This window comes from Elephantulus edwardii, unplaced genomic scaffold (assembly GCF_000299155.1).
Source record: "Elephantulus edwardii isolate Elephantulus edwardi_28Jun2011 unplaced genomic scaffold, EleEdw1.0 scaffold00009, whole genome shotgun sequence".
Lineage (NCBI taxonomy): Eukaryota > Metazoa > Chordata > Mammalia > Macroscelidea > Macroscelididae > Elephantulus > Elephantulus edwardii.
Window position 1 is genome coordinate 5242806 of NW_006399759.1, and position 27336 is coordinate 5270141.

The 27336-nt window shown below is 39.5% G+C and overlaps 1 protein-coding gene and 1 pseudogene across 1 annotated transcript in view; both read right to left on the reverse strand.

Moving 5' to 3' along the window:
• Positions 1–27336, reverse strand: part of SLC4A1AP (solute carrier family 4 (anion exchanger), member 1, adaptor protein) — a 39852-nt gene extending 12516 nt beyond the window's left edge. The window contains exons 1-8 of the mRNA XM_006880689.1: positions 26677–27336; positions 16262–16454; positions 15048–15170; positions 12130–12190; positions 11652–11791; positions 7686–7846; positions 3145–3214; positions 2354–2540 (exon numbers count right to left, since the gene is read on the reverse strand). Coding sequence (XP_006880751.1) covers positions 2354–2540; positions 3145–3214; positions 7686–7846; positions 11652–11791; positions 12130–12190; positions 15048–15170; positions 16262–16454; positions 26677–27336 — 1595 coding nt within the window. The remainder of the gene's footprint in view (positions 1–2353; positions 2541–3144; positions 3215–7685; positions 7847–11651; positions 11792–12129; positions 12191–15047; positions 15171–16261; positions 16455–26676) is intronic.
• Positions 16481–24738, reverse strand: LOC102844532 (annotated as a pseudogene).

Sequence of the window (27336 nt, forward strand, 5' to 3'; positions counted from 1 at the left end):
GTAGATGTTCACTGAAATTAATAATAATAATAATAATAATAATAATAATAATAATAATAATTTTTAAAAAATCCTTGTAGAAGAGCCCTTCCCTCAGGGTCTATTTTGGGAATGCCTGATTTAAACATGTCTTACACATACATATCCAAGCAATATGCTCTTCCCACACCATCATTTATTCACAGATAGTGCTTTTTATGCATTGTTCTGTACCTTGTCTCTGTGCATATAACAGGTGCCTCATTGCTTTTTTATAAACTTTCCAGTGGCTTCTAGTATTTTATTATTAAAAATAATATTGAAATGTATACTCTTTATTTCTTAAGTAAATTAGGATATATGTAGGATAAATGTCTAGAGATAAAATTGTTAAGAGGAGCTATGGTGGTCCAGTGGCAAGAAGCTGCACTGCAATCCCAGAGATAGGCAGTTCGAATCCACCGGATGTTCTGCTGGAGAAGGAAGGGCAATTTTCTCCTGTACCAGTCAGATCTGATTTGACGGTACACATACAAAAAATAATTTAAAAAAGAAAGAAAGAAAATGGTTAAAGGGCATATGCAGTTAAAATTGGGATGAATACTAATAATTTGTCCTTCCAAAAGCAATTCAGGAAAGTACATTATCATCGCAGCTTCCCCAGTATAGTGTATTATTACAATTAGCGATCTTTGTCAATTCCATAGATTAGAAGGTGGTATTATAGAAAATAGAGTCATTATTAGTCTCTTCTCATCCAGAATGAGGAGTGTGAAGGGCTCAAGGAAGCAATTAGTCCACAGGTTTACACAAACTATAGCCTCTCTCAGCTGGAGACTAGAAAACCTAAATGGTACCTTCTACTATTACCAACTAACAGTTCTGACCAGGCATATATTGGAAGGTCCCAGTTATAAAAGGAGAAAAATGTAGAACAAAATGCAAATTCATTAAAAAAGCCAAGTTTAATGGACTGAGAGAGACTGGAGGGACCTCCAAAAATACTACCCTAATCTAGATCTGAAAGCACTCCCAGAGACCATCTTTTACCCAAATGATAGAATGTCCTATAAAATAAACAATAATATCACACGGAATGTGCTCCTCTGAACAACTAGGCAACATCTGCCCAAAAGCAAAGATGAGCCGACAAGGGGAGACAGGAAAACAAGAAGGATGGAAGAGAGCAGGCAGAGGGGAAATGGGAGAGCGACAACCCACGATAGAGGCAGCAACACTGTGTCACAAACAACAACGTGTCACGGTAATGTGTGCACAAATTGTTGAACAGAAAACTAGTTTGCTATGTAAACTTTCACCTAAAACACAACAAATGTTTAAAAACATGCCATTGCACTGTATTCAATTTCTAATGATTGACCTGAAGCATTTTTTAAAGCCATGTATATGTGTGTGTGTGTGTGTGTATGTATGTATGTATGTGTGTGCACGCGTGTGTGTGTGTGTATATATATATAAATATAATGTTACTTTTTTTTAATTAACTTGTGGCCTATCAGTTAAAATTCCTAGCTCATTATTCTCTAAGGTGGTTTGTATCTACTTACCATCCACAAGTAGTCTTTACATATTAGGGAAATTAGGAATTTGTGATACTGCTTTTTAAAGTTTATTCTGCACTATAAGATAGAAGTAAAAACTTCAGTCTTCGAAAGAACATAGGCTTTAGTCCCTTAGTCTGTATTTTATAAATAAAATGGATTTTTAATCTATGAAGCCACTATATTCTTTAATATAAAGGTCTCTGGGTAGAGCATGCACTTTGTGATCAGCTGCTAATCTAAAAACTGGGAGTTCACACCCTCCCAGCTCTGTGTATGAAAGGTCTGGCAATCTACTCTCATAAAATTACAGGGAAGAAAACTCTGTAGAGCAGTTCTACCTTGTAACACATGGGTTGTTGTGTCAAAACTGACACAACAGCAACAGGTTTGGCGAGGACAAAAGAGGTCCTGATACATGCCACAGTACAAATGAACCTTGAAACACCATGCCAAGTCACAAAAAATAAATCTAGATCTCCCTCATATATCTACACTACACAAATGTAGAGATAGAAATACAAATTTATTAGCATTTACCAGGTTTGGTTATCAGAATGGAGGAGAAAAAAGGAGTCACTGCTTAGTAAGATTAATAGATTGCTTAGTAAGCCTGGAATTTCTGTTTATGATGATATCTCTATATTGGTGACATTTGTACAATACGATTAATGTAAATAATGTCACTAAATTGTACATGTGAGAACATTAAATAAGAAATGTGTTTTATATATATATTTAGAATAAAAAAATGTTATCTATGCTAACTTAGTCTCATTTATTATTCCAAACAGGACTTAAAAGTTACTTACTTTTTTAATTCTGGAATCTCTGCTGGCTTTACAATTTTTATCAACCCTTTAAGTCTTTGTTGTTCTTTCCTCAGCTCAAAAGTTCTCAAGTGAAGTTTCTTCCGGGACACACCATCTAATGCACTCCCCGATTTCATTTCTGACATAAATGCATCTAAAGAGTCCTGAGATGATGACTCCGACAGAGCTGTCCGAGAAAGGAACAGTACATGTTCAAAAAATGGCACCATGTAGCTTTTAACTACCCACGAAATTCTAAAGGAAAGCCACCAACAGGCCATCATTGGCACTGAGAATAAGAAATGAGGAAGTCAGTTCTCATCAGTGGGCTTCATTTTCCTAATCCATTAAAGGACTGTCCCAACTGACCTTAGAACAGTCTTTCTAGCTTTGAAAGGCCATGATTTTTCTTAGAATTCCTTGGCTCCATATTCTCTATCATTTATCTTATTAATCAAGGGAACCAACATCCCCAAAATGAAAGGTAAAAAAACAAAAAAATGAAGCCCATGTCATCATTTAAATTCTTACTCAAACTGTCCCTACAGGACAGCGAAAACTGCCCCATAAGGGTTTCCAAGACTGTAATCTTTTTGGCAGCAGACTGCCACTAGATCTTTCTCCTGTGAAGTGGCTGATGGATTCGAAACACCACCTTTCAGGTTAGCAACAGAACATTTTAACTATTGTGCCACCAGGGCTCTTTAATGTATCCCTACTGTCTAGCATAATGTCCTATATATAGGAAGTGCTCAATACGTATTTGCTGAATGAATCCCTTAAAGTTTTACCTTTGCTTGAGGCTTTCAGGCGCTCAGAAATTTCTGAGAGTTCCTTTTCAGCATCATTTAACTTTGCGACCTAAAATGGCCAAAATCAAGAAGGTAAGCAAATATATCTCTTTTTACAAATATGATAGTTTTCTTTGTGTTCTTTCTCTTATTTTCACTACTGTTTACTAGGTGTAGAAGATAAAGTCAGAGGACACTTAAGTCTGCTCCTTATGAAGTGAACATATTCCTTTTATTTAATTTCAGTGAAATTTTTTAAACTAAAGAACTTAGAATTAAATAGAATGCACAAAATTCAGACATTATTTTCGTCAAGGGTTCAAGACTTTACATTAAGGAACCAAAAGGATAGCTGTTGAGTACGTTGGTTTAAGTTCTGAGTACTAAAAAGAATGTAAGTACGTGCCAAATTATCATCATTTTAAAAGCCTGAGACTACACTATACTCCTCAAAATTTTTTACATCTCTTGATTCTTCTTGACATCCAGAGCCTAAAGTTAATTTCCCCACAGACTATCCCATTCTTCCTTTTTGACAGTAACATCATATTTGAACACCATCATGCAGATGATATAATCTTGCTTGTACGAAGAGGACCTAAAGCACTTACTAAAGAAGATCAGTGACTATGATTACATTTCAACACCAAGGAAATAAAAATCCTTGCCACTGAACCAATCAGCAGCCTCATGATAGATGGAGGAAAGACTGACGTCAATGACTTAATTTTACTCCGAGACACAATCAACATATATAGAAGAAGCATAAGCCAAGAAACCAAAAGATGTAATGCACTGGACAAATTTACATCAATGGCCCCTTTAAAGTACGAAAGAGCAAAGATGTCTGTTTAAAGACTAAGGTGTGCCTGCCCCAACATAGGGGCATATACAACATAGGGAGCTCTGGTGCCTTAGTGACAAGAAGCTGAGCTGCAATCTCAAAGGCACATGGTTCCAGTCCACGAGATGCTGTGAGAAGGATGGGCAATCTCCTCCCATGTGATTAAATGCCTCTGAAAACCCACTGGAGGGCCAGCTATGGGTCAGTTCCGACTCTATGGTATATAACCATAACATATACACGTTAAAGCTGGACAATAAATAAGAAAGATAAAAGAAGAATTGACGCCTTTGAAGTATAGTGTTGGCAAAAAGTATTGAATACATCATAGACTGCCAAAAGAATAAACTGGTTAGAAGAAATGCAGTATCAGGGGCAAGGATGGTAAAATTTCATCTCATATACGTTGGTCATGTTGTCAGGAGAGGTCAGTTCATGAGAAAAAATATTATGCTTGAAAAAGTAGAGGGAAAGAAAAGAAGAACCTCAATGAAATAGATTGACACAGTGACCCAATAATGGGCTTGAGCTCAGTGGAAATTAAGAAGATGGCAAGGTTTAGACCTGTTATATATAGGGGTGTTGTTGTTATGTGCCATCGAGTTGCGTGCGACTCATAGCAACCCTATGTACAACAGCTCTAAACTCTGCTCTGTCCTGTGTCAATCTCATTGTCTCCAACACACTCATCCAAATTACCCCAGTGACTGAATCAATCCACCTCATAGAGGGCCTTCCCCTCCTGCGCCTGCCCTCTACCCTCCCAAGCATGATGTCCCTCTCCAAGGACCAGTCCCTCCTTACAACATGACCAAAGTATGTCAGACAAAGTCTCAAAATCCTTGCCTCCAAGGAGCAGCCCGGTTTAACCCTCTTCAGGATGAATCTGTTTGTTTTCTTAGCAGTCCATAGTACCCTCAGCACTCTTCTCCAATACCAAAGCTCAAAAGCATCAATTCTCCTTCTATCCCCCCTGGTCATTGTCCAGCTAATCTCCAAGACACACCGTTGCTCTTCAGTACTTTGGAGAGGTCCTTAACAGCAGACTTTCCTATCAAAATATGTCTTTTAATTTCCTGGCTGCTGGTGCCAGAGTGTTGATTGTGGAGCCAAGCAGACTAAAGCTGTGAATAATCTCAATCTCTTCACCATCCATCCTGATGTTGCCAATTGGCCCAGTGGTGAGACTCTTTGTCTTCTTGACATTGAGCCTCAATCCATATTGAAGACTGCAGTCTTTAACCCTCAGCAGCAAGTGCTTCAGGTCCTCCTCAGTTTTAGCAAGCAGGGTTGTGTCATCTGCATAACGCAGATTGTTGAAAGATCTTCCACCAATCCTGATGCCGCATTTCTCCTCACAGAGCCCAGCCTCCCAGATGATCTGTTCTGCATACAGGTTGAAAAGGTATGGAGACAGGACACATGACTGGCGTACGCCCTTCCCAATTTTGAACCATGCAGTGTTTCCTTGCTCTGTTCTGACAACTGCCACTTGGTTCAAGTATAGGTTTCTCATTTGCACGATCAAGTGTTCTGGGATTCCCATTCTTCTCAGAGTCGAACACAGTTTGTTATGGTCCACACAGTCAAATACCTTTGCATAATCAATGAAACACAGATAGACATTCCTCTGGTACTCCCTGCTTTCAGCCAAGATCTATCTAACATCAGCTACAATATTTCTAGGACCACGACCCCTTCTAAACCCAGCCTGGACTTCTGGTAGTTCTCCGCTGATGTGCTGTTCTAGTCATTTTTGGATAATCTTCAGTAGAATATTGCTTGCATGTGAAATCAACGATATTGTTCTATAGTTTCCACACTCTGCTGGGTCACCTTTCTTTGGAATGGGAACAAATATAGATCTCTTCCAGGCAGTTGACCAAGTGGTTGTTCTCCAGATTTCTTGGCACAACTTGGTGAGTACATCCAGGGCAGCATCTGTTAGCTGAAATACGTCAATTGATATACCATCTATTCCTGGGGCCTTATTTTTTGCTGTTTCCTTCAAAGTAGCTTGAACTTCTTCCTTCATCACCATAGGTTCTTGCTCATATGTTGTTTCATGAAATTCTTCTGTCTGCCAATTCCTTTTGATACAATGACTCAGTATATTCTTTCCATCTTCTTTTGATACCTCCTGGATCATTTAATACTCTGCCTAAAGCATCCTTGATTATAACTTGAGGTTTGAGTTTGTTCTTCAGTTCCTTGAGCTTAAGAAATGCTGAGTGAGTTCAACCCTTTTGGTTTTCTGACTCGAGCTCCATGCACATTTCATTGTAATATTTTACTTTGTCATCCCATGCTGCCTTTTGAAATCTTCTGTTCAGCTCTTTAGTATCTTGAATTCTTCCTTGTGCTTTGGCTTCTCTGCACTCCAGTGCAATATTCAGAGTTTCTTCTGACATCCATTTTGGTCTTTTCTTCCTCTTCTGTCTTTGTAATGAATGTCTGTACTCTTCTTGGATGACACCCTTGATATCCTCCCACAACTCATCTGGTCTTCACTCATTTGTGTTCAAGGCCTCAAACCTATTCTTTAAATGGTTCTGGTTATTATGTTCAAAATCAGGAAAGGTGCATGCCAGGAATGCATCCTGTCTCCATACCTTTTCAATCTATATGCAGAACAGATCATCTGGGAGACTGGACTTAATGAAGAGGAATATGTCATCAGGATTGGAGGAAGACTCATCAACAACCTGCATTATGCAAATGACACAACCTTGCTTGCCAAAACTGAGGAGAATCTAAGGCATCTGATTCAGAATGTCAAGGACTGTAGCCTTCAATATGGATTGAAGCTCAACATCAAGAATACAAAGATTCTCACCAGTGGGCCAACTGGCAGCATTATGACAGGCAAGATTTTTAACAGCTTCAGCTTACTTGGCTCTAGAATAATTTTCTTGATACCAGCAGCCAGGAAATCAAAAGACTAATTACATTGGGAAAATCTGCTGTCAGGAACTTCTCCAGACTAAAGAATAACGATGTCAGTCTAGAGGCTAAGGTGCCCCTGATCCAAGTCATGGTCTTCACAAGTACTTGTGAACCATCAGAGAGCTGGATTAGAAAGAGAATTGATGCCTTTAGTTGTGGTGGTGAAGAAGAGTATTGAACATGGACCAATAAAAGAACAAACAGGTCTATTCTGGAGAGGGTGAAACCTCCTTGCAAACAAGGATTTTGACGCTCCATCTCACATAGTTTGGGCATATTGAAAGGAGGGACCAATCCTTGGAGAAGGACATCATCCTTGTAAGGGTAGAGGGACAGCACAAGAGAGGAAGATCCTAAATAAGATGGACTGACTCAGTGACAGGGGTAATGGGAGATGGTATGTTGGAGACAATGTAATAGGCCCAAGGTAGAGCAGAGTTCAGAGACGTTATACATACAGAGGGTCACTACTAGTCATAGTCACTTGACAGCATGAAATGGAAATGACTCAATGACATCTAAGAACAACAGAGGAAAATCTCATCCAGCAAGCCAAATTTCATCTAACGAGTTTGATAAGACTAGTTGCTTATTGTCATTAGATTTACAAAACATAAAATTGTAATTCAGTACCAAACGTCAATGCCATTATCTTTAAGAAGTGCCAATTACTATAAAATGGATTTAAATAATGGATTATTTAAAAAAAAAAAGATGTAACAAACACAACTGTTCCTACAGATAAACTTACTAGTGATTCAAAGGTCTCTGGCTTCTCATCTATCTTCCCAGCCTTTTTCATTCGGTTGAGACGTTTCTTTTCAACAAGGCCAGTCCGATCAAGGAATGTGTCATCATCACTATCATAAAAGTCTTCGTCTTCCCAGTTTTTGGCTTTCCTTTTCCGAGATACTACAGGTGGATAAAATAAATGATAATGGGAATACATTCTTTAAACAAGAAAAAAAGGAGGTAGGCAAGCAGATAAAGACATTCCCATCAATTACCTAAGGAAAAGATTCAAGAAACTGTTAAATTAAATAAAAAAAAAGTTAATTTATGAACAAATGGTTTTTAAATATGAATGAGACAAAACAGATAAAACATACAAAAATACCAACAGTCCAAAAGAAAATCTTAACATAAAAACAAAATGATTAGTTCATAGAAAAAAGAATACAAAAATACCAAGAAACATTTGAAAAGATGTCAAACTGTTTCAACAATTAAAGAAATAAAATTGAAACAGCAAAATATCACTCATGTATCCAAATTAAAATAAAGAAAAGTAAATGGATTAATAATAAAATAAAAAGATTAAAGGTAAGGGAAGATGGGCTCTCAAATGCTTTACTGAAATGCACACTGATACAACCTTTTTGAAGGTCAACCTTAAAATACTTGTCAACAAATCAACACCCATGGTAACAGCTCTCAAGAAGTAAAAATACATGTTTCCATTGGGAAAACCTGTTCTCAAGGATCTCTCCCAAGTGTTAAACAGCAAGTACATCAGTTTAATGATAAGATGCACCTGATCCATCTATTGTTGTGTTTTGTATTACTTTGTATGCATCTCAAAGTTGGTCAATGACTAAAGAAGACTGAAGAAGAACTGAAGTCTTGGAACTCTGGTACTGGCAAAGAGTACGGAATATACCATAGACTGCCAGAAGAATAAACTAATCAGTCTTGGAGAAAATGTAATGAAGGTGTTTCTGATGGAGGTTAGAATGGTAAAGCTCTATCTCACATACTTTGGCCATGTTGTTAATAGGTGCCAATACTTGAAAGGAGTCATTAGACTGTGGAAAACAGAGGGTCAGTAAAAGAAAGACCCTCAATGAAATGAACTGGCAGGGCACTACAACAATAGGCTTGAGAAGTGCAGAGACTCTGAAGACAATACAGGGTAAGTCAAGGTCCAGCTCTGTTTTTCATAGAGTCACTGTGAGTTGTAGTCTATACAATAGCAAATAACAAATAAAAACCCCAACCAACCATAGAATATAAATCATTCCAAAAAAAAGTCTTCTTGTACTAAAAAAAAAAAAAAAAATTGTCAACATTAAAAATGCAAAAATCTTTTCCCTCCATTGTCATTATTATTTGCCCTCCCAGCCTGAACCAAACAGTGACTTTACACATGAACCTCACCTGATGGACTGCTTAGGAATCAGACTAATTACATTTGTGGAAGCAATCGTTGGAGAATTATAGTGTGTGCAGTCAAAACCAGAACAGCTGCACATTGTGAGACAGATCATCTATTACTCATGTGCAAGTTTAAACTGAGGCTGAGGAAAATTAAAACAAGTCCGGAGGAATCAAAATACGACCTTGAGTCTATCCCAGGTGAATATAAGAATCAACTCAGGAAAAGGTTTGAAGCATTGAACACCAATGACCAAAGACCAGAGGAACTAGGAAGACATCAAAGATATTATCCATGAAGAGAACAAAAGATCATTACAAAGGAGGAGAAAGAAAAAAAACAAAATGGATGTCAGAAGAGACTCTGAAAATTGCATTAAGGCACCAAGAAGCAAAAACAAAAGGAAGAGATGCCAGATGAAAGAGCTGAAAGGAAGATTTCAGAGGGAAGCTCAAAAAGATAAAGCAAAATGACAAGTACAGAGAGAACAAAAAGGGGGAAACTTGCTTGGCATTTCTCAATCTGAAAGAACTAAAAACAAATTCAAGCCCCGAGTTGCAATACTAAGAGATTCTATGGGCACAATCTTGAATGATCCAGGAAGCATCAAAAGAAGATAGAAGGAATACACAGAATCGCTATACCAAAAAGAATTTGCTGACACTGAAGTTTCAGAAAGTATCATATGAGCAAGAGCCAATGATAATGCAGGATGAAGTTCAACCTGCTCTGAAGGCTTCAGCAAGAAATAAGGCCCTAGGAATGGAAGAGATGCTAAGTGACATGTTTTAACAGATTTAGCTCTGGATGTGATCACCAATTTATGCCAGCAAATTGGAGGACTGCTACCTGGCTGACCTACTGGAAGAGAACATATTAGTATGTCCCCATTCCCAAAAAATGTGAGCCAAGAAAATGTGAAAATTATTGAACAATATCATTAATATCTATGCAAGCAAAATACTTCTGGAAGTCATTAAAAAATGGCTAGAACAACATATAGATAGGGAACTGCCAGAAGTTCAAGCAGGATTTAGAAGAGGCTGTGGTACCAAGGATATCACTGCTGATGTCAGGTGGATCCTGGCTGAAAGGAAAGAATACCAGAAGAACGACTATTTGTGCTTGATTTGACTATGTAGATCATAACAAAGTATGGCTAACATTGAGAAGAATGGGAATTCCACAACACTTAACTGCTCATGTGAAACCTCTAACTAGACAAAGAGCCTATTGTGAAAACAGAGCAAGGGAACACTGCATAGTTCAAAATTAAGAAATCAGTATGACAGGGATGGATCCTTTGTTCATATCTACTCAATCTGTACACCGAACAAATAATTCAAGAAGCTGGACTCTGAGGGAGAAAGTGGCATCAGGATCAGAGGAAGACTCATCAATAACCTGCATTATCCAGGTGACACCACCTTGCTTGCTGAAAATGAGGATATTAAACATGTGCTGCAGTGGATCAAGGACTCCAGCATTCAGTATAGATTATATCTCAACAACAAGAAAACAAAGGTCCTCACCACAGGACCAAGAGTCAACACATGACACATGGAGAAAGGATTGAGGCTGTCAACTATTTCATCTTTCTAGGATCAACAATCATCACCATTAGTACCAGCATTCAGGAAATCAGGAGATGTATTACATTAAGCAAGTCCTCTGGCAGGGACTTCTCCAGAATGCTATGCATCAGAAAGCTGGACTATGACTAGGGATGACAAGAGGATTGATGCCTTCGAGCTGTAGTGCTGGAGAAGAGTACTAAATATACCATGGACTGCTAGGAGAACAAACAAGTTTGTCATAGGGTGATACTAGGCTGCTCCTTGGAGGTAAAGATTCTGAGGCTTTGTCTGACATACTTTCAACACGTTGCAAGGCAGGATCAGTCTTTGGAGAGGGACGTCATGCTTGGGAGGGTAGAGAGACAGCACAGGAGAGGAAGACTCTTGATGAGATGGATTGACTCAGTGACTGGAGTCATAGGGGTAGGTGTCATACAGTAAGACTGACACAGGACAGAGCAGAGGTTAGGGCTATTGTACACAGGGTAGCTAGATAGAGTGTCGATGTCACATAACAACAACAACTAAGAAATTATGGTATAGCTAGTTCTCCACGACAGTTGCTATAAAAAGAGTAAAAGTAACATGACTGCATTTGTGTACAAGTGTTCACTTGTTTATGAAAAGTTTTTGTAAGTACAGAAAATATCTAGGGGAACATGAGCAATAGCTACCTCAGGTATAAAGATTGAAAATTTTGCTTTTTACCTCATAGAAGTCTGTTCTATAAAATTTACATCATTTGCCTCCTATAAAAAGGTTTTATTATACTTTATGTTAACTCTTTTTCAGATATTTATCCAGTCAGTTAAATTCTAGCAAGGTAGCAAAGAGAAAACTTCCTGGGAATTTTTTTCTTTATGTTCATATCCACAGCAAATCAGAAACTCCACTCTAAAAGCCTTAGCAATGACCACATATTTTTTTTTGTGGTGATAAACTACATATTTTTCTTTTTAAAGAAAAACTGTTACCGTATACTGACCTGCTTCCTGACGTAGCAATCCCAAAGTGTCAAGGATCCGACAAGCTTCCAGGGAGCACTGGATCATTGCTTCCTTTTTCTTTCCTAAGTGAATGGCCTCCGCCACCAGCTGCTTTCCAGTTGAGTCATCCACAGGGAGCCTACAGTGATTTGGAGGATCAGTGCATAATTATGCTCTTAAGAATTCTCATGTAAACAACTAGTATTATATGATAATCATGTTTTTTTTAACTGGCTTTCCAATCTTTCCATTCATTTTGTTCTATGTAGCCAAGGCTGAATTTCAATTTTTCCCCTTTTACCTTGTCACTTCAGACTTCTGAAACAATATAAAAATTCTATTCGATTAAAAAGGCCCAAAATAAAGAATTGCCTAAAAGTAAGACTTAAGTTAATTACTCTTTTAAATTGTTGTCTGTAACCATAGTCTGAAATGGATCATTTTCCAGAAATAAACATCAATGGGGAAAGAACATACCTCACCCTGCAGAGCCAAGTACTGTGCCCCTGTTCATCAAATTCATATTCCAATTCTTCTCCTATGGAAGACAGACAAAATGAGAAATCTCACCCAATGCTGTCAAGATGATTTCAACTCATAACAACAACACAGGACACAGAATGGCTGTAAATTTCTAAGGCTATAAATACTTATAGAAACAGACTGTCTTGTTTTTCTCCTGAAGAAGGCCTGGTGGCTACAAATGAGCAGCTGACTGCTTACCCACTACGCCATCAAGGGCTCCTTATGGCATCTGAAAATTACTTGTTGATACCAAGTAATGAGAGCAAATGTTGAACAGGAACAAGAGTTCTTATACCACAACTGAATACTGGATTTCAAAGGATTTTACTTCTTGTTATTGTTTACTTCTAACATTTATGCTTTCTAAATTGTGTGCTAGGTCAAATTTATTTTTATAGTAACTTGAATTTTTTTCCCTCTCCATCACTGTATTTTAAAAGCAGAACTTCTCACCTTTTTACAGGTAAAAACCAAATTTGAGCTCTTACCATCATACACCCAAGTCTAATTTTTTGGTCCCAAATATAATTTTCTTACTCTTCCCATATCTGCCGACTAAACTAGCCTACTAATTGTTGTGGTTATGTGCCGTCAAGTCACCTGCCACTCATAGCGTCCCTATGTACAACAGCCCTAAACCCTGCTCTACCCTGTGCCAATCTTATTGTCTCTGGCACACCTACCCCAATTACCCTAGTCACTAAATCAATCCATCTCATCCAGGGTCTTCCACTCTTGCACTGTCCCTCCACCATCTTCTCCAAGTACTGGTCCCTCCTTATAACATGTCCAAAGTATGTTAGACGAAGCTTCAGAATCCTTTCTTCCAAGGAGCAGCCTGGTTTAACCATGGACTGCTAAGAGAACGAACAGGTTTGTCCTGGAGAGGGTTAAACCAGACTGCTCCTTGGAGGCAAGGATTCTGAAGCCTACTCATTATGCCCTAAAAATCAAGAACTGCCCTGAACATCATTCACAAGGTTCATTAACAAGTTCAGCTTTGTAATGGCTACTTCTCCTTTCCTTCCAGATCCAACTCAAGACTCTACTGCTAATGAACTTATAGTTTCCCAAAGGTCTAAGTTGGAGCTGACCAACAGCTATATATGAAATCTGGTAACAAAATTAAGATGACTCTGAGGACAAGAAAAGAAAATGTAGATGGAAAAAAATGTGTCCACCATATTTTCAAAACATTTTAGGACTAGAATTTTATAATATCAATTAGGATACTAATCTCCAGATTTTCCCCAAAGGTCCAGAAGGGATAAAACATTTATAAAACCTATGTTTAAAACCAAAATCAGTTTTTCTTTCAAACCTCTTAATGATTTCCAAAGTTGTAAATACCAGCAGATACCTGAAAAATTAGTGACCTGAGATGGATCCTATATGTAAAATATAATGCACATGGACGTTCTTATACTGGCCTCCAGAGGTCAAAGTGATTAATTTGTCACAGATGCCTGGTTTTGTAGTTGTTAGGTGTTGCCATATCAGCTAAAATTCAGCAATGACCCCATGTACAAAACGGTACCCAGTCCTAGTCATCTACAAGATTGTTGGTGTGTTCAGTTGTGTCCACAGTGTATTTTGAGAACCTTCCAACTTAGAGTCATTTTGCAGTACTATAGATTGGGCAGTACTTTGTCATGATTTATTAAGGTTTCACTGGTTAGGTCATCAGGCATTTCTTTCTAGTCTTAGTGTGAAAGCTCTGTAGAATCTGCCACCATGAGTAATCCCATTATTATTTTAAATGCTGGTGGCACAGCATCCAACATCTTAACAACATGCAAGCTACCACAGGACGGCAAACTGATTGTCAGGTAGTGGGTCTGGTTTTTAAAAACATAAACTGTACAAAGCAATTAGTTCATGTATCTTATTCTGTAGTGCTACATGCAGATGTTCTCTCAAAGCACCTCCACGGAAACAATCCTCTCCGGAAGGGATTTTTTTAAAGGACAAAAAAATATAAAAATGTATATTAAGAATCACAAAAAAATCAAGTGAATTTGGGACAAAAAGATGGCTCAATTTCCTCTCGTTTATAAAGTCCAAGGACTTTTGAGAAGAATGTTGTTATTGTGTACCATAGAGTCAGAATCGACCCATAGCCGACCTTGGGCAGGTTTTCAGAGGCAGTTAGATGCAAGGAGGTGACTGCCCATCCTTCCACAGAGCACCTGGTGGCCTCGAACCGCATGCCTTTGGGACTGCAGCACAGCTTCTTGCCCTTGCCACTAAAGGGTTTTGTTAACTGGTATTTTTTTTTTAGAAGAATAAGACTAGGAAAAACAACCTCTAGTTGTTTCTGAGCTAAGAAGACTACTACTATTTTCATCCTTTTCAAAAGAAACCTGATATTGTAGGTTAGAGATATCAAACTTTTTTTAAAAATCCCTTTGTTGTTACTGTTATGTACCGGTAAGTCAGAACTGACACCTAGCTGACCCTCCAGCAGGTTTTCAGAGGCTGAAAACTGCACAAGAGGAGACTGCCCATCCTTCTCTCTGGAGGCAGTTGGTGGATTTGAACTGTGTGTCTTTACTTTGGTAGCAAAACTCCTTAATACTAATCTAGCAGGGCTCCCTAGAATCTCTTTAGAGTCTTAAAAATTACTGAAGATTCCTAAGAGTCAAATAAATTCCTAAGAGTTGATTTGTTATACTCACCACAAGAACAATTACAATGAAGAAATTTTTCAAATATTAATTTAAAAAAGAAAAACAGAAACCTGACCATAAGGCAAAAACTGAGTAAGAGGGTGAGCAGGTAAAATATATATGTATTTTTAGTATTCAACCTGAAGCCTCTGGAAATAGCATTGCTGTGGATATGGGCAGAGTCAGAATCTGTTTACATACCTTCTCGATCAAAAAAACCTTGGAGAGCCTTTTTTGGGTCCTTTATATAAAAGGCTTCTCTTTCCTGCTGAAACTCTAAGACAATGGGGTTCTCTTCAGCCTCATCCTCTACAGCATCTTCTCCTACAGGCAACGAGAAAGAAGGTTAAAAACTAATAAATAAAAACATAATCTGAATAACACTAATAACACTAACTTCAAGCTGACTATAGTCACCAGTGACAAAAAAGAAAGGTCTTTCAGGGAGAAATAGAGAAAATGACAAGCAAAAATACTATATTCTAGTTAGGAATATTTATGCTTTCTAAATTGTATGACAAGTCACAATTTTATTTTCACTGTACCTTAATTTTTTTTTTTCCCTCTATCACATTTTCTATGAGATAAAACCAATTTGAGCTCCTAAGCCTAGGATTCTTATCATCTTCCACCCAGGTCTAATTATTTTGTCTCAAATACAATTTTTTTATATCTGTCAACGAATCTAGCCTACTCATTATGCCCTTAAAATCATCAACCTGTGCCCTGAACATGATTCACAAGGTTCACTAACAAGTTCAGCTTCATAGGGGCTACTTCTCCTTTCCTTCAAGGACTAACTCAAGACTCTCCGACTAATGAATTCATAGTTTCCCAAAGATCTAAGTCAGTGCTGCCCAACAGCCATATATGTAATCTTGAATTTTCTAATAGCCACACTGATAATAGAAACAGGTGAAATTCTCATTTCAACATGCAATGAATATAAAAATTTTATGAAAGCAGCATTTTACATTCTTTTATGACATTATTATTATTACTGTTATATACTAATGAGTTGAAAGTGACTCATGGCTGACCCTCCAGCATGTTTTCAGAGACAGTAAATTACACAGGAGGAGATTGCCCATCTTTCTCCTATGGAGCAGCTGGTGGATTTGAGCCACCTGCCTTTGGGTTGGCAGTACAACTATTTACCATTAAGTCACCAAGGCTCTCTTACTGGTTTTGTGTACCATCAAGTTAAAACCAACTCATAGCTGACTGTCCAGTGGATTTTCAAAGGCAGGAAATAGCACAACAGCATATTTAAAGATATTACTATCCTTTTTTCTTCCGATCCTGTAAATATCCCCCTTCAAATGTGTGCCCTTTCTATATGAAAGAGTTAAGGATTCCTAGCACAAGCCATAAATTTAAAATATTAACCTCTGGCAGCAATTTCAATTCCTTACCCATTCCCCACATGCAGCCCATCTCATCGTCTTGACTACTAGTATTTTGCTTCTTTTCAGTGGTATCCACTTCCTCTTCATCCGAGTCCTCTCCCAACATTTTCTTCTCCAACATCATTTGCTGCTGCTTGCGCAATTCCTTCAACTGTGTTACTGTTAACTCAGATTCTGCCTCTCGGTCTTCCTCTGGTCCCTGATGTACCAAGGAAAAGAATTCATTTAGATGTCAAAACCATAGAAGTCATTTTCGGAAATACCACAGTCTGTACACAGGTCTGGAGTGTAAAAGCATTAAAGAAAATGATCCTTACCTGTTTAAACACAACTCTTAGCCTTTCACAAAAAGTAAACATGGTTCCAGGAAGAGTTTAAATAATCTGATAAGGCATATGAGGGAAGCCGAATATCAAATTTAATAATAATAAACCAAGTGCTGTATCAGGATATGAGGGAGGTTTAATACAAGATGAAGGTCGCCCTGTGGAACTAAGAGTCAACACTGTTCTTAGTTTGTATTAAATTAATCCCTCTCTCCTAAAATAAGCATAAAGAGGAACTCTGCGTTATCTTCAAGACTTCACCATTATCCTTTGTTTTTGTTTTGTGCTTCCTTATGATATAACTTCATTTACCTTCCTGATGATTCTCAATAAATACCCAGAGAGGCATGGCCTGAGGCCTTCAGTCACGGGAACTGTTGGCCCCCTGTTTTGTATTCTCTCTCATTCCTGGTAGTCTGTCTCATTATTAATAATTACAAAAATACTTTTGTAGCTGATGTTAGATGGATCTTAGCTGAAAGCAGAGAATGCCAGAGGAATGTCTGTCTGTGTTTCACTGACTATGCAAAGGCACTTGACTGTGTGGATCATAACAAACTGTGGCTGACTCTGAGAAGAATGGGAATCCCAGAACACTTGATCGTGCTAATGCGAAACCTATACTTGGACCAGGAGGCAGTCGTCAGAACAGAGCAAGGGAACACTGCATGGTTCAAAATTGCGAAGGGCGTACGCCACGGACGCATCCTATCTCCATACCTTTTCAACCTATATGCAGAACAGATTATCCGGGAGGCTGGGCTCTATGAGGAGAAATGTGGGGTCAAGATTGGTGGACGATTTATCAACAATCTGCGTTATGCAGATGACACAACCCTGCTTGCTGAAACTGAAGAGGACCTGAAGCACCTGCTGCAGAGGGTCAAGGACTGCAGCCTCCAATATGGATTGAGGCTCAATGTCAAGAAGACAAAAGATTCTCACCACTGGACCAGCTGACAGCATCAGGATGGATGGTGAAGAGACTGAGATTGTATACAGCTTTAGTCTGCTTGGCTCCACAGTCAACACTCTTGGCACCAGTAGGCAGGAAATTAAAAGGCGCATTGCCATGGGAAAGTCTGCTGTTAGGGACCTCTCCAAAGTACTGAAGAGCAATGGTGGGTATCTGGAGACTAAGGTGCATTTGATACAGGCCATGGTCTTCACAATCACTTGTTATGCATCAGAGAGTTGGACAATAACTAAGGAGGATAGAAGGAGAATTGATGCCTTTGAGCTGTGGTGCTGGAGAAGAGTACTGAGAATACCATGGACTGCTAGGAAAACCAAACAGATTTGTCCTGGAGAGGGTTAAACTGGGTGGCTCCTTGGAGGCAAGGATTCTAAGGCTCCGTCTAACATACTTTGGACATGTTGTGAGGACATGTTGTGAGTCACAAGCGACTCGAGGGCACATAACAACAACAACATAAAAATACTTCACCCTCGGTCTGCAACATAACTAGACTACCTGTCAATCAAAGGCGCACGTGGTTTGAATCCATTAGCTGCTCTGAAAGACAGATGCTCTCCATGAGATTTACAGCCTCTGGAGACCTGCTGAAGGGTCAAAGGGTCAGTTGGTTCTGAGTGAATAGCCAGTCTAGAGAATGCAGACATGCAAACTTAAAAGCTTCCTCCAACTGATTAAATCTGACAACCAATCATTTTGTATTTTTCTGGGGAGGAGACCTGTATATAAGCTGGGCATCTTCTGAGGGATGTTCCCTCAGAAGGGTATTCCCTGTTCTGCAAGTTTTCCTTGCTGTTGTTATGTGCCGTCTAGTCGCTTGGACTCATAGCGACCCTGTGTACAACAGCCCTATACTCTGCTCTGTCCTGTGCCAATTGCACTGTCTCTGATACACCCATCTCGATTACCCCAGTCACTGAATCAATCCATCTCATCAAGGGTCTTCTTCTCCTGCACTGTCCCTCCACCCTCCCAAGCATGATGTCCCTCTCCAAGGACTGGTCCCTCCTTACCAACATGTCCAAAGTATGTTAGATGGAGCCTCAGAATCCTTGCCTCTAGGGAGCCACCTGGTTTAATCCTTCCCAGGATGAATCTGTTTGTTTTCCTAGCCGTCCACGGTACCCTCAATACTCTTCTCCAGCACCACAGCTCAAAAGCATCAATTCTTCTTCTATCTTCCTTGGTCATTGTCCAACTCTCTGATGTATAACAAGTGATTGCAAAGACCATGGCCTGTATCAGACGCACCTTAGTCTCCAGAGAGACAGCAGCGCTCTTCAGTACTTTGGAGAGGTCCCTAGCAGCAAACTTTCCCATCGTAATACGTCTTTTAATTTCCTGGCTACTGGTGCCAAGAGCGTTGACTGTGGAGCCAAGGAAACTGAAGCTGTGAACAATCTCAATCTCTTCACCATCCATCCTGATGCTGCCAATTGGTCCAGTGGTGAGAATCTTTTGTCTTCTTGACATTGAGCCTCAAAATTTTTGTCTCCGCCTTAGATCAGATTTTTCCTTCCAGAAGTTCTAGCTTATGGCTGCTGAGTGTGCAGGTGTTGGTGTCCACAAGAACCCTTTGTGTCCAGTGCTTCCCGTATCAATCTCATGGAATCTAAGGGTTCAATCTTTCCCAGATTTGTAGCTCCACTCTTGACATTTTGAGCTCTGGGTTTACTGGGTGACCTCAACTAGGTTCAACTGCTTTGGAGTTCAGATATCATGTTGGTAAATGGTACTTTTTCTATTTGGGGTTGTTGTTATGTGCTGTTCCTATATACAATAGCTCTGAACCCTGCTCTGTCCTGCTCTGTCTCTGACAAACGTACCCCCATAACCCCAGTCACTGAATCAATCCATCTCATTGAAGGTCTTCCTCTCCTGCACTGTCCCGCCATTCTCCCAAGCATGATATCCCTCTCCAAAGACTGGAGCAACTCCTTATCCGTTAGGACATCTAGCCAAGGATTCATTACAAAATTACTAAAGAGTTTTGGTATTTACTGGGTAAACAAAAGACTGATAAAGGCAAAACTGCTTAGTAAAAGAATAATAAAGAAGTATAAAAAGAATTTAATTATCAAAAGTCCCAAGACAACTTAAACATTAATTAAGATGACTAATTCTTGTCTTTGACCATGAATCAAAAGGTATGGCAAGGTAGGAACTTTATAACCAACCACTCAAATCTGTGAGTACTACAGACAAAATCTCATGGCAAATTCTTGGCTTGATTACTTATCCATAAGTATTTTTTAAGTTTATTCTAAAATCTTAGGAAATCTTCCAACAGTGCAAATTTCAAAGATGTATGTACTAAATTACCATTCCTACAGCACCTATGTCAATAAAAACAGTTTTTAGATTAAAAAGCAAATCTAAATTTAAATATAAAATGTTTTGAAATTGTCTTTTGAACAAGATGAAGGCAGAAATAAACCTTACTATTAAACAGAAAATAAAGCTTTTATGAGTGATCAAATTCTAATCATGCTCAAGGAGGTATTTTTCATCTCTTTGTAAACTATAGATAACATGACTTTTATGCTTTCTCTTATATGTCTACATAATCAATTACTGCTCAAATAATTTAGATTCATGAAAAGTTAGTTCTCATAAGGTAGAAAATGAAATGGCCTGAATGTCCAACTATTTCAAAACAGCTGTACCATTCCATCACTTCTAGTATCAATTATTCCTCCTCCCTTCACCCTCTTCCTTTCTGCAAAATCTCACAGAAAGCCATAAACAAACTAAAGAAAATGGCTTATTCTGTAGTGAAGGCTGGCAATCCATGGATTACTCTTCAGTCTGGAAGGGTCAGACAATCCACACAGCCTAGGAGCCAAACAAGCTTGCTAGGCTGCAGGAGCTCAGGTCTCAAGTGGTTGGATCAGGTCAGATACAGGAACCAAAACAAAAAAGGGATGAACTTTCCCAAAACATTCCTAAATAGCACATTAGCTAGACTGCTGTTATTGTTGTTAGGTGTTGCCAAATCAACTACGACTCATGGTGACCCTATGAGCAATGGATCTGAACCCTGCCCTATCCTGCACCATCCTCATCATCCTCAATATGCTTGAACCCACTGCGACAGCAATTGTGTTGATCTATCTTGTTGAGATTCTTCCTCCTCTTTTGCTGACCATCACCTCTGATGTCATTTTCCAAGGACTGGCTCCTACTAACAAAAGGCCTAAAGTATGTGAGATGAAGTTTAATCATCTTTGACTCTAAGAAGTACCCTGACTGCACTTTCTCCAAAATATATCTGTTCGGTTTGCTTGGCAGTCCATGAGATATTCAGGACTCTTCAACATCATAACTCAAAGGCATCAATTCTTCCTCTATCATCCTAATTCCTTGCCCAACTTTCAGATGCACAGGCAGTAAATGAAAAGACCAAGGCTTGAGTCAGGTACACCTTAGTCTTAAGCTGTCATTACTGTTCATCAGCAACTTATCAAGAGATCCTTGATAACAGATTTGCCCATTGCAACACATCTTTGGATTTCTTCACTGCTGGTATCAATGGTATTGATTATAGATCCAAATAAGATAAAATCGTTAACAACTTTAATCTTCTCTCCATCTACAATGGTGTATTCTAGTGAGTCAGTAGTGAGGACTTTTACTTTCTTAATTGGAAATATAGTTCATACTGAAGGCTATATTATCCGCTCTTCTGCAGCAAGTGTTGCCAAGTCCTCCTTGCTTTCAGCAAGCAAAATTGTGTCATCTGCACAATGCAAAAATTCACTGCAAAGGCACAGAAGGAAGAAAAGACTGAAATGATGAAAAGACAGAAGAGACTCTTGGGCACTAGAAGATTGAGAAGCCAAAATAAAGGGAAGAAATGATGAAGTAAAGGAGATGAATAGAAGACTTAAAAAAAAAAGTATAACAAAATGTGCAAAAGGCTGGAGTTAGAAAATAAAAAGGGAAGAACTTGCTCTGCATTTGTCAAGCTGAAAGAACTGACAAACAAATTCAAGCCTCAAGTTGCAATACTGAAGGATCCTAAGGGCAAAAGCTTGCATGATCCAGGAAACATCAAAAGAAGGTGAAGGGATATACAGAGTGACCGTACCAAAAATAATTGGCTGAACACAGAACCATTTCAGAAAGTAGCATATAATGAAGAACCAATGGCAATGAAGGAAGACGTTCAAGCTACACTGAAGGCACTGGCAAAAAATAAGGCCCTGGGAATTGCTGTGATACTAACTGACATGATTCAACAAGCAAAATGATGCAGCCCTTGATGTGCTCACCAGTCTATGCCAATAAATCTGAAAGATACCAATTGACTGGAAGAGATCTGTATTTGTTCTTATTTAAAAAAAAAAAAAGTGATCCAACGGTGTGGAAATCACCAAACAATATCATTAACAACATATCCAAGTAAAATCTTGCTGAAGATTATTTTAAAAAATGGTTACAATAATACAGCAGCAGAGTACTGTCAGAAGTTCAAGGTAGATTTAGAAGAGGTCATGGCACGAGTGATAAATAACACTGCTGATGTCAGATGGGTCTTGGCTGAAAGTAAAGAACACCAGAAGGATGTCTCTTTCTGTTTTATTGGACATGTAAAGGCATGTGACTGTGTGGATCACAGCAAACTATAGTAACACTGAGAAGAACAGGAATCCCAGAATGCTTAACTATGCTCATATAAAATCTCTACCTAGACCAAGAAGCTGTTGTCCAAACAGAAGAAAATACTGTATGGTTTAAAATTAGGAAAGGTGTTTGTCAGGGCTGTATCCTTTCTCCACATCTACTCAATCTGATTGCAGAGCAGATTATTCCAGAAGCTTGCCTTTATTAAGAGGATTATGGCATCAGGATCAGAAGACGACTCATCACCAGCTTGCATTATATAGATTGACACAGCCTTGTTTAGCTACAGACTACACACACCCTTAAGGAACAAAAGGGTGGATGAGTTGGATCATACATTGATAATAAGGTGGGGACACAAGATAAATCCCTTCCTACTCCTGCCTCACTGTTGTTTACCACAGAGTTGGAAATGACCCATAGCTGATCCTCCCGTGGGTTTTTAAAGGCAGTTAATCATACAGGAGGAGACTGCCCATCCTTCTCCCACAGAGAAGCTGATGGATTTGAACCATATGCCTTTGGGACTGTAGCACAGCTTCTTATCACTAGGCCACCAGAACTCCAAAGCACAGTGTAAGATATATTATCCTTACTTATTAACACAGCAGAAAACTTAGTACAGAATAAGATTACAAGCATAGACAAAGAGGTTAGGGTTTACAATAAATCTCAAGATGAAAGATGACAGGTGGAACCTCCATACACCTCCAACCTCCACCCGCCAAATTGTGCGACCCTATGATTCCCGCCCCCACTATCCTTACCCCTCTAGAAAGGATATCTTAAGTAATAACTGCAACAATTTAAAAAAACTCAACAAGACAAAAAACTTCTAGCAAAAAGGCACATAATTCTGTAGTAACTATAAGCAGTTGGAACAAGTATTTTTTGAGGAGTGCTTTTTGAATTGTCATATGACTGAAGTATGCATTTTACAGAATCAGTTATCAAGGAAATTCATCACAATCGGCTCCGTTTCTAACGTCTACACTATCTTTATCATCCACAGTCATATGAGAAAAGTGGAAACAAATATAAGCCTAAAGACTAAATTAGCCAAATTCCTTAAGAATCCTACAATCTCTAATGAATCATTCCTAAACTCATCTCAAACAGGTATAAGCAGTCTTCTGAGATCCAACTCCTGAGGAAGGATACAATCTAGAAACAAGAGATTTATTATTCTGAAAACATTAAAAGAAAACAGTACCTGACCTCTGTTGAAAATCATCCTTTTAGGTGCTGCTTCACCATTCATAAACAGCATTCAACTCAGAGAAACAGTTCTCTGGGTATCTCTAAAACCCAGACCCAATCAAGATCAATGTACCCTTGAAGTAGATGATATCATACGGTAAAGAGGTTCTACCTAAGATTAGGAAACAAGTCCACGACTAAGCCTCAAACCTAAACTATACCTAGTATGATTTTGTTTTGTTTTTTAATAATCTCTGTGAACTGTAACGGCAAATCCAATAGATGGTTTCACATTCCTACAAGTCACCAGCTTTAATACAGCAGGCATGGTTATCTGCACTGAAAACATTTCTGCGAAGAGTCTGTAGAAGGCTTCCTTCTTAAAACATGACCTACTCCTGTTATTTGCTCAGGGCTTCTGAAATCTGATTTATATTGGCTCCTCCAGCAAACTCAAGTCTTACTATGTAAGGAAAAAAGTCAGAATAACCAGTATCTATAGCCAATAATCCTATAAATTGAAGACTGCTGCCAAATAAACTTCGATCAGTGAATGATGCAGCCACCCTCAGAAATATCCAGTGACACATTAGGCTGGATATCTTTCTGCTGGAGGAAATGAAAAGCTAAGTCTGATTTGAGTTCCCTACGCTAAGAAATATCAAGGAGAAGCAGACATTTCAGTTCTCGAGGGACTGCAAGAATTTGTGGTTTTGTCACAGTGCATTGTGAGAGATCTGAATCAATCTTTAGAAGTAAAGAGTACAGAGATGTTGGTGACTGGTGTATTGAAGTTATCTAAACTCTCCAGTCTTGGTAACTGAAAAAGCTAGGTCTTCATTATAAAAACAAACAATGAAAACACTTAAAACTCAAAGAGCAGTGAGCTAAAGAAGAAAAGCTTCTTGACACTCCAGGTATGCTTGTTGAGTACAGGAGGTAACGAAGGTTTTGCTGGATCCAGTTATCTGTAAAGTCCCTTTGTGATTACTGGGACAGAGAAATCCGCATGCACTGCAGTGGCATCTAGCATAATAAGCAAGTGGCAGGTGAGTGGCAATGAGTTCATTGGCAGGTGGCTTTTATGAATGCAGCTGTAGAAAGTTAACTTTTTGGATATTGGCCAGCTTCAGTTTCAGTTGGCTGTCTTGCAAAATGCTTGCAGTTCTAGCGGTCAGTTTGCCTTCCTAAGTCATCGCCCCAAGAAATAATCAGCCACTTCCTAAGGGAAACCTTAATGTTCCAGAAGGCACAGTTATCCATCAAGTCTTTCTGAACACAATTTCTCCAGCAATTCGGATGTTCACATATTCATTGACCAAAGATCTGAGTGATACCTTCTCTGAACCAAGCATCTGGAGAGTCGATGGTTGGGGATGACAGGCCCAGATGCAAGAGTGAACCAAGGTGACCCCTGCCACCAAGGCATGGAGCCAGCACTTGTGTCAAACGGGTCTTGGGATCAGCCAGCCCGGCACAGGGAGGCTAATGAGTGGGGCATCAAGCAGAGAGAGATTCCTTGGGCCGCTCATGCCCAGTGTCTGCTTTTATTTTTTTAAAGCATAGACAATCACATTATCTATTCCCCAGCTGCTAAAATGATTTTTTTTTTCTCTGCTCAGATTTTGTCTCCCACTATCCAGGATATTTCCCTATCACTATCAGGCCAGTTCCAAACCTTCAATTCTGGAGAACTGTTAATGCCAGCCAACCTTAAATACAGGAATTTTTGTTTATCAATTTAAAAGGAATTTCAAACCTCCAATTAATCAAACTTTTGGTTTTTATTTTTATCTTTTCTTTAAAGGGTAAGATTCCCTTCATTAGGACTTTTAAAAGACAACCAGTTATATATTCAAGTCTGTATAGCTGTTCTTTAAATTCTATTTTATAAATACTGGCACTTAAGGGAGCTCTGGTGGCCTGGTAGGTAAGGAGTTGCACTGCCAACCCAAAATGCATGTAGTTCAAACCCACCAGTTAGTCGTGAGAGAAAGATGGGCAGTCTTGACTTTTTTTATTTAAAGTCTCTGAAAATCTGCTGGAGGGTCAACTATAGGTTGGTTCCAACTGGATGCAATGAGTTTTGAGAATTATTATCTCAACATCAAGAACACAAATGTCTTTCCTACTAGCCTGACAGGCAGCATCATGATTGTTTGCTGTGTACCATCAAGTTGGAACGGACTCCAAAGAGTTTTCAGAGGCAGTAAATCACCAAGAAGGTGACTGCCTATCTTTCTCCCTCAGAGCACACATGGTGGATTTGAACTGCTTGCCTTTGGGTTGGCAGCACACTGCTTACCACATGACTCATAACAATTGTCAACAATTTCATTTTACTTGAATCCACAATTAATAGCCACAGTCAAGAAAAGACATAGAGCACTTGGAAAGTCTGCTGTCAGACTCCAAAGTACTGAACAGCATTATGTCAGGTTAATGACATCTGGTTCAGTCAGGCCTTGGTCTTTTTAATCACTTGCTACGCATATGAGAGCTGGGCAATGAATAAGGATGACAGAAGAAGAATCAACACCTTTGAGTTGTGGTACTGGAGTACTGAATATCCCCTGGACTGCTAAAAGAACACACAGATGTGTCTTAGGTAAAGAACAGCCAGAGTGCTCTTTAGAGGCAAGGATGGTGAAGTTTTGCCTCATATACTTCGGGCATGTTGTTAGGAGAGACTATTCCTTGAAAAAGGACATCATGCTTATGCTTGCAAGGATGGAGAGTCAGCAAAAGAGAGGAAGACTCTCAAAGATACAGATCCACACAGTGACTACAGCAATGGGTTCTAGTATATCGGAGATGATGATGGCACAGGATTGGACAGGGTTCAGATCTGTTGTTCACAGGGTTGCTATGAGTCGTTCTCGACTCAGCAGCACCTAAATCAAAGTAATACAACTCTTCTGATGGAATAATTAGGTAATTTTTCGTAATTAGGTAAGTCATGCTAGCCTCGAAAATGCAGACTTAATAAACGAATCCAATCCTACCAATGATGGAAATGAAAAGCAAGTATTTTCTATTTCCCTTCAGGGAAATTCTCTTAACTGTTCTGTACATAAAATTGTGTATACATAATTGATCAAAATCTTAACGAAGGGTTTTCTCTGCTTGAGGGCGGTTTTCCCAACCAATAAAACCTTTTTCACGCTAAGGATTGGATTTTTTTTTTCACCGAGAGGGGGTCAAGCTTCCCCCACTTTAGGAATCGCCTACTGGGAGACTGCTCAGCTTAAGACCGAGACTAGTGAGCGCCAGAGATTGCTATTCATATTTACCTGCAGGATAAACAGCCGAGTGCTGCCCCCAAAACGAAGAACGTGTCCAACGTGGACCCGGCAATAAGTACGGGGTGGAATGCGTGTTTTGTTGAGAAAAGTGCCATGGGTGCTTCCCAGATCGTAAAGGTAGAAGCCTGGCTCGTGCCCGTCGCCTTCTCCATCGGTGGCGGAAATCCTGTGCTGCAGCACGGCGTGATGCCGGGACACTGAAGGGTGCTCCAGGCACACGTCGCAGCTAGACAGCCGCCCGAAAAGACAGCGACTCGTCCCGTTCAGGCTCCGGGTGCCAAGGATGGTGCCGCCTTTCAGGATCTCTAGACTGTAGGGAGCCGCGGCCGGGCCGCCCCACGGTGGCTCTTGGTATGCAAGCGCCCGTGTCACCACACTAGGGGAGGTTGCCGTCGGGGCACAGGGTTGCTCCTCCGGCGGATTCCTATTCTCTCCACTGTTCGGCTGAGCCGGCTGGACGCCGGGGTCCCCAGAATCTGATTGCGGCTGCGCCGCTGGCCTTTCTTTCTTCACTTCCTCAGACTCTGAAGGGCTGGTGACCGGCGCCTTCCCTCGCACCACCGGGGGTACCGGCAGAGCTGGCTTCTTGAAGTCGTCATTGAGTTCTAGCGGAGCCAGCGGCTCTAACCCAGGCGGGAAATCAGCCAT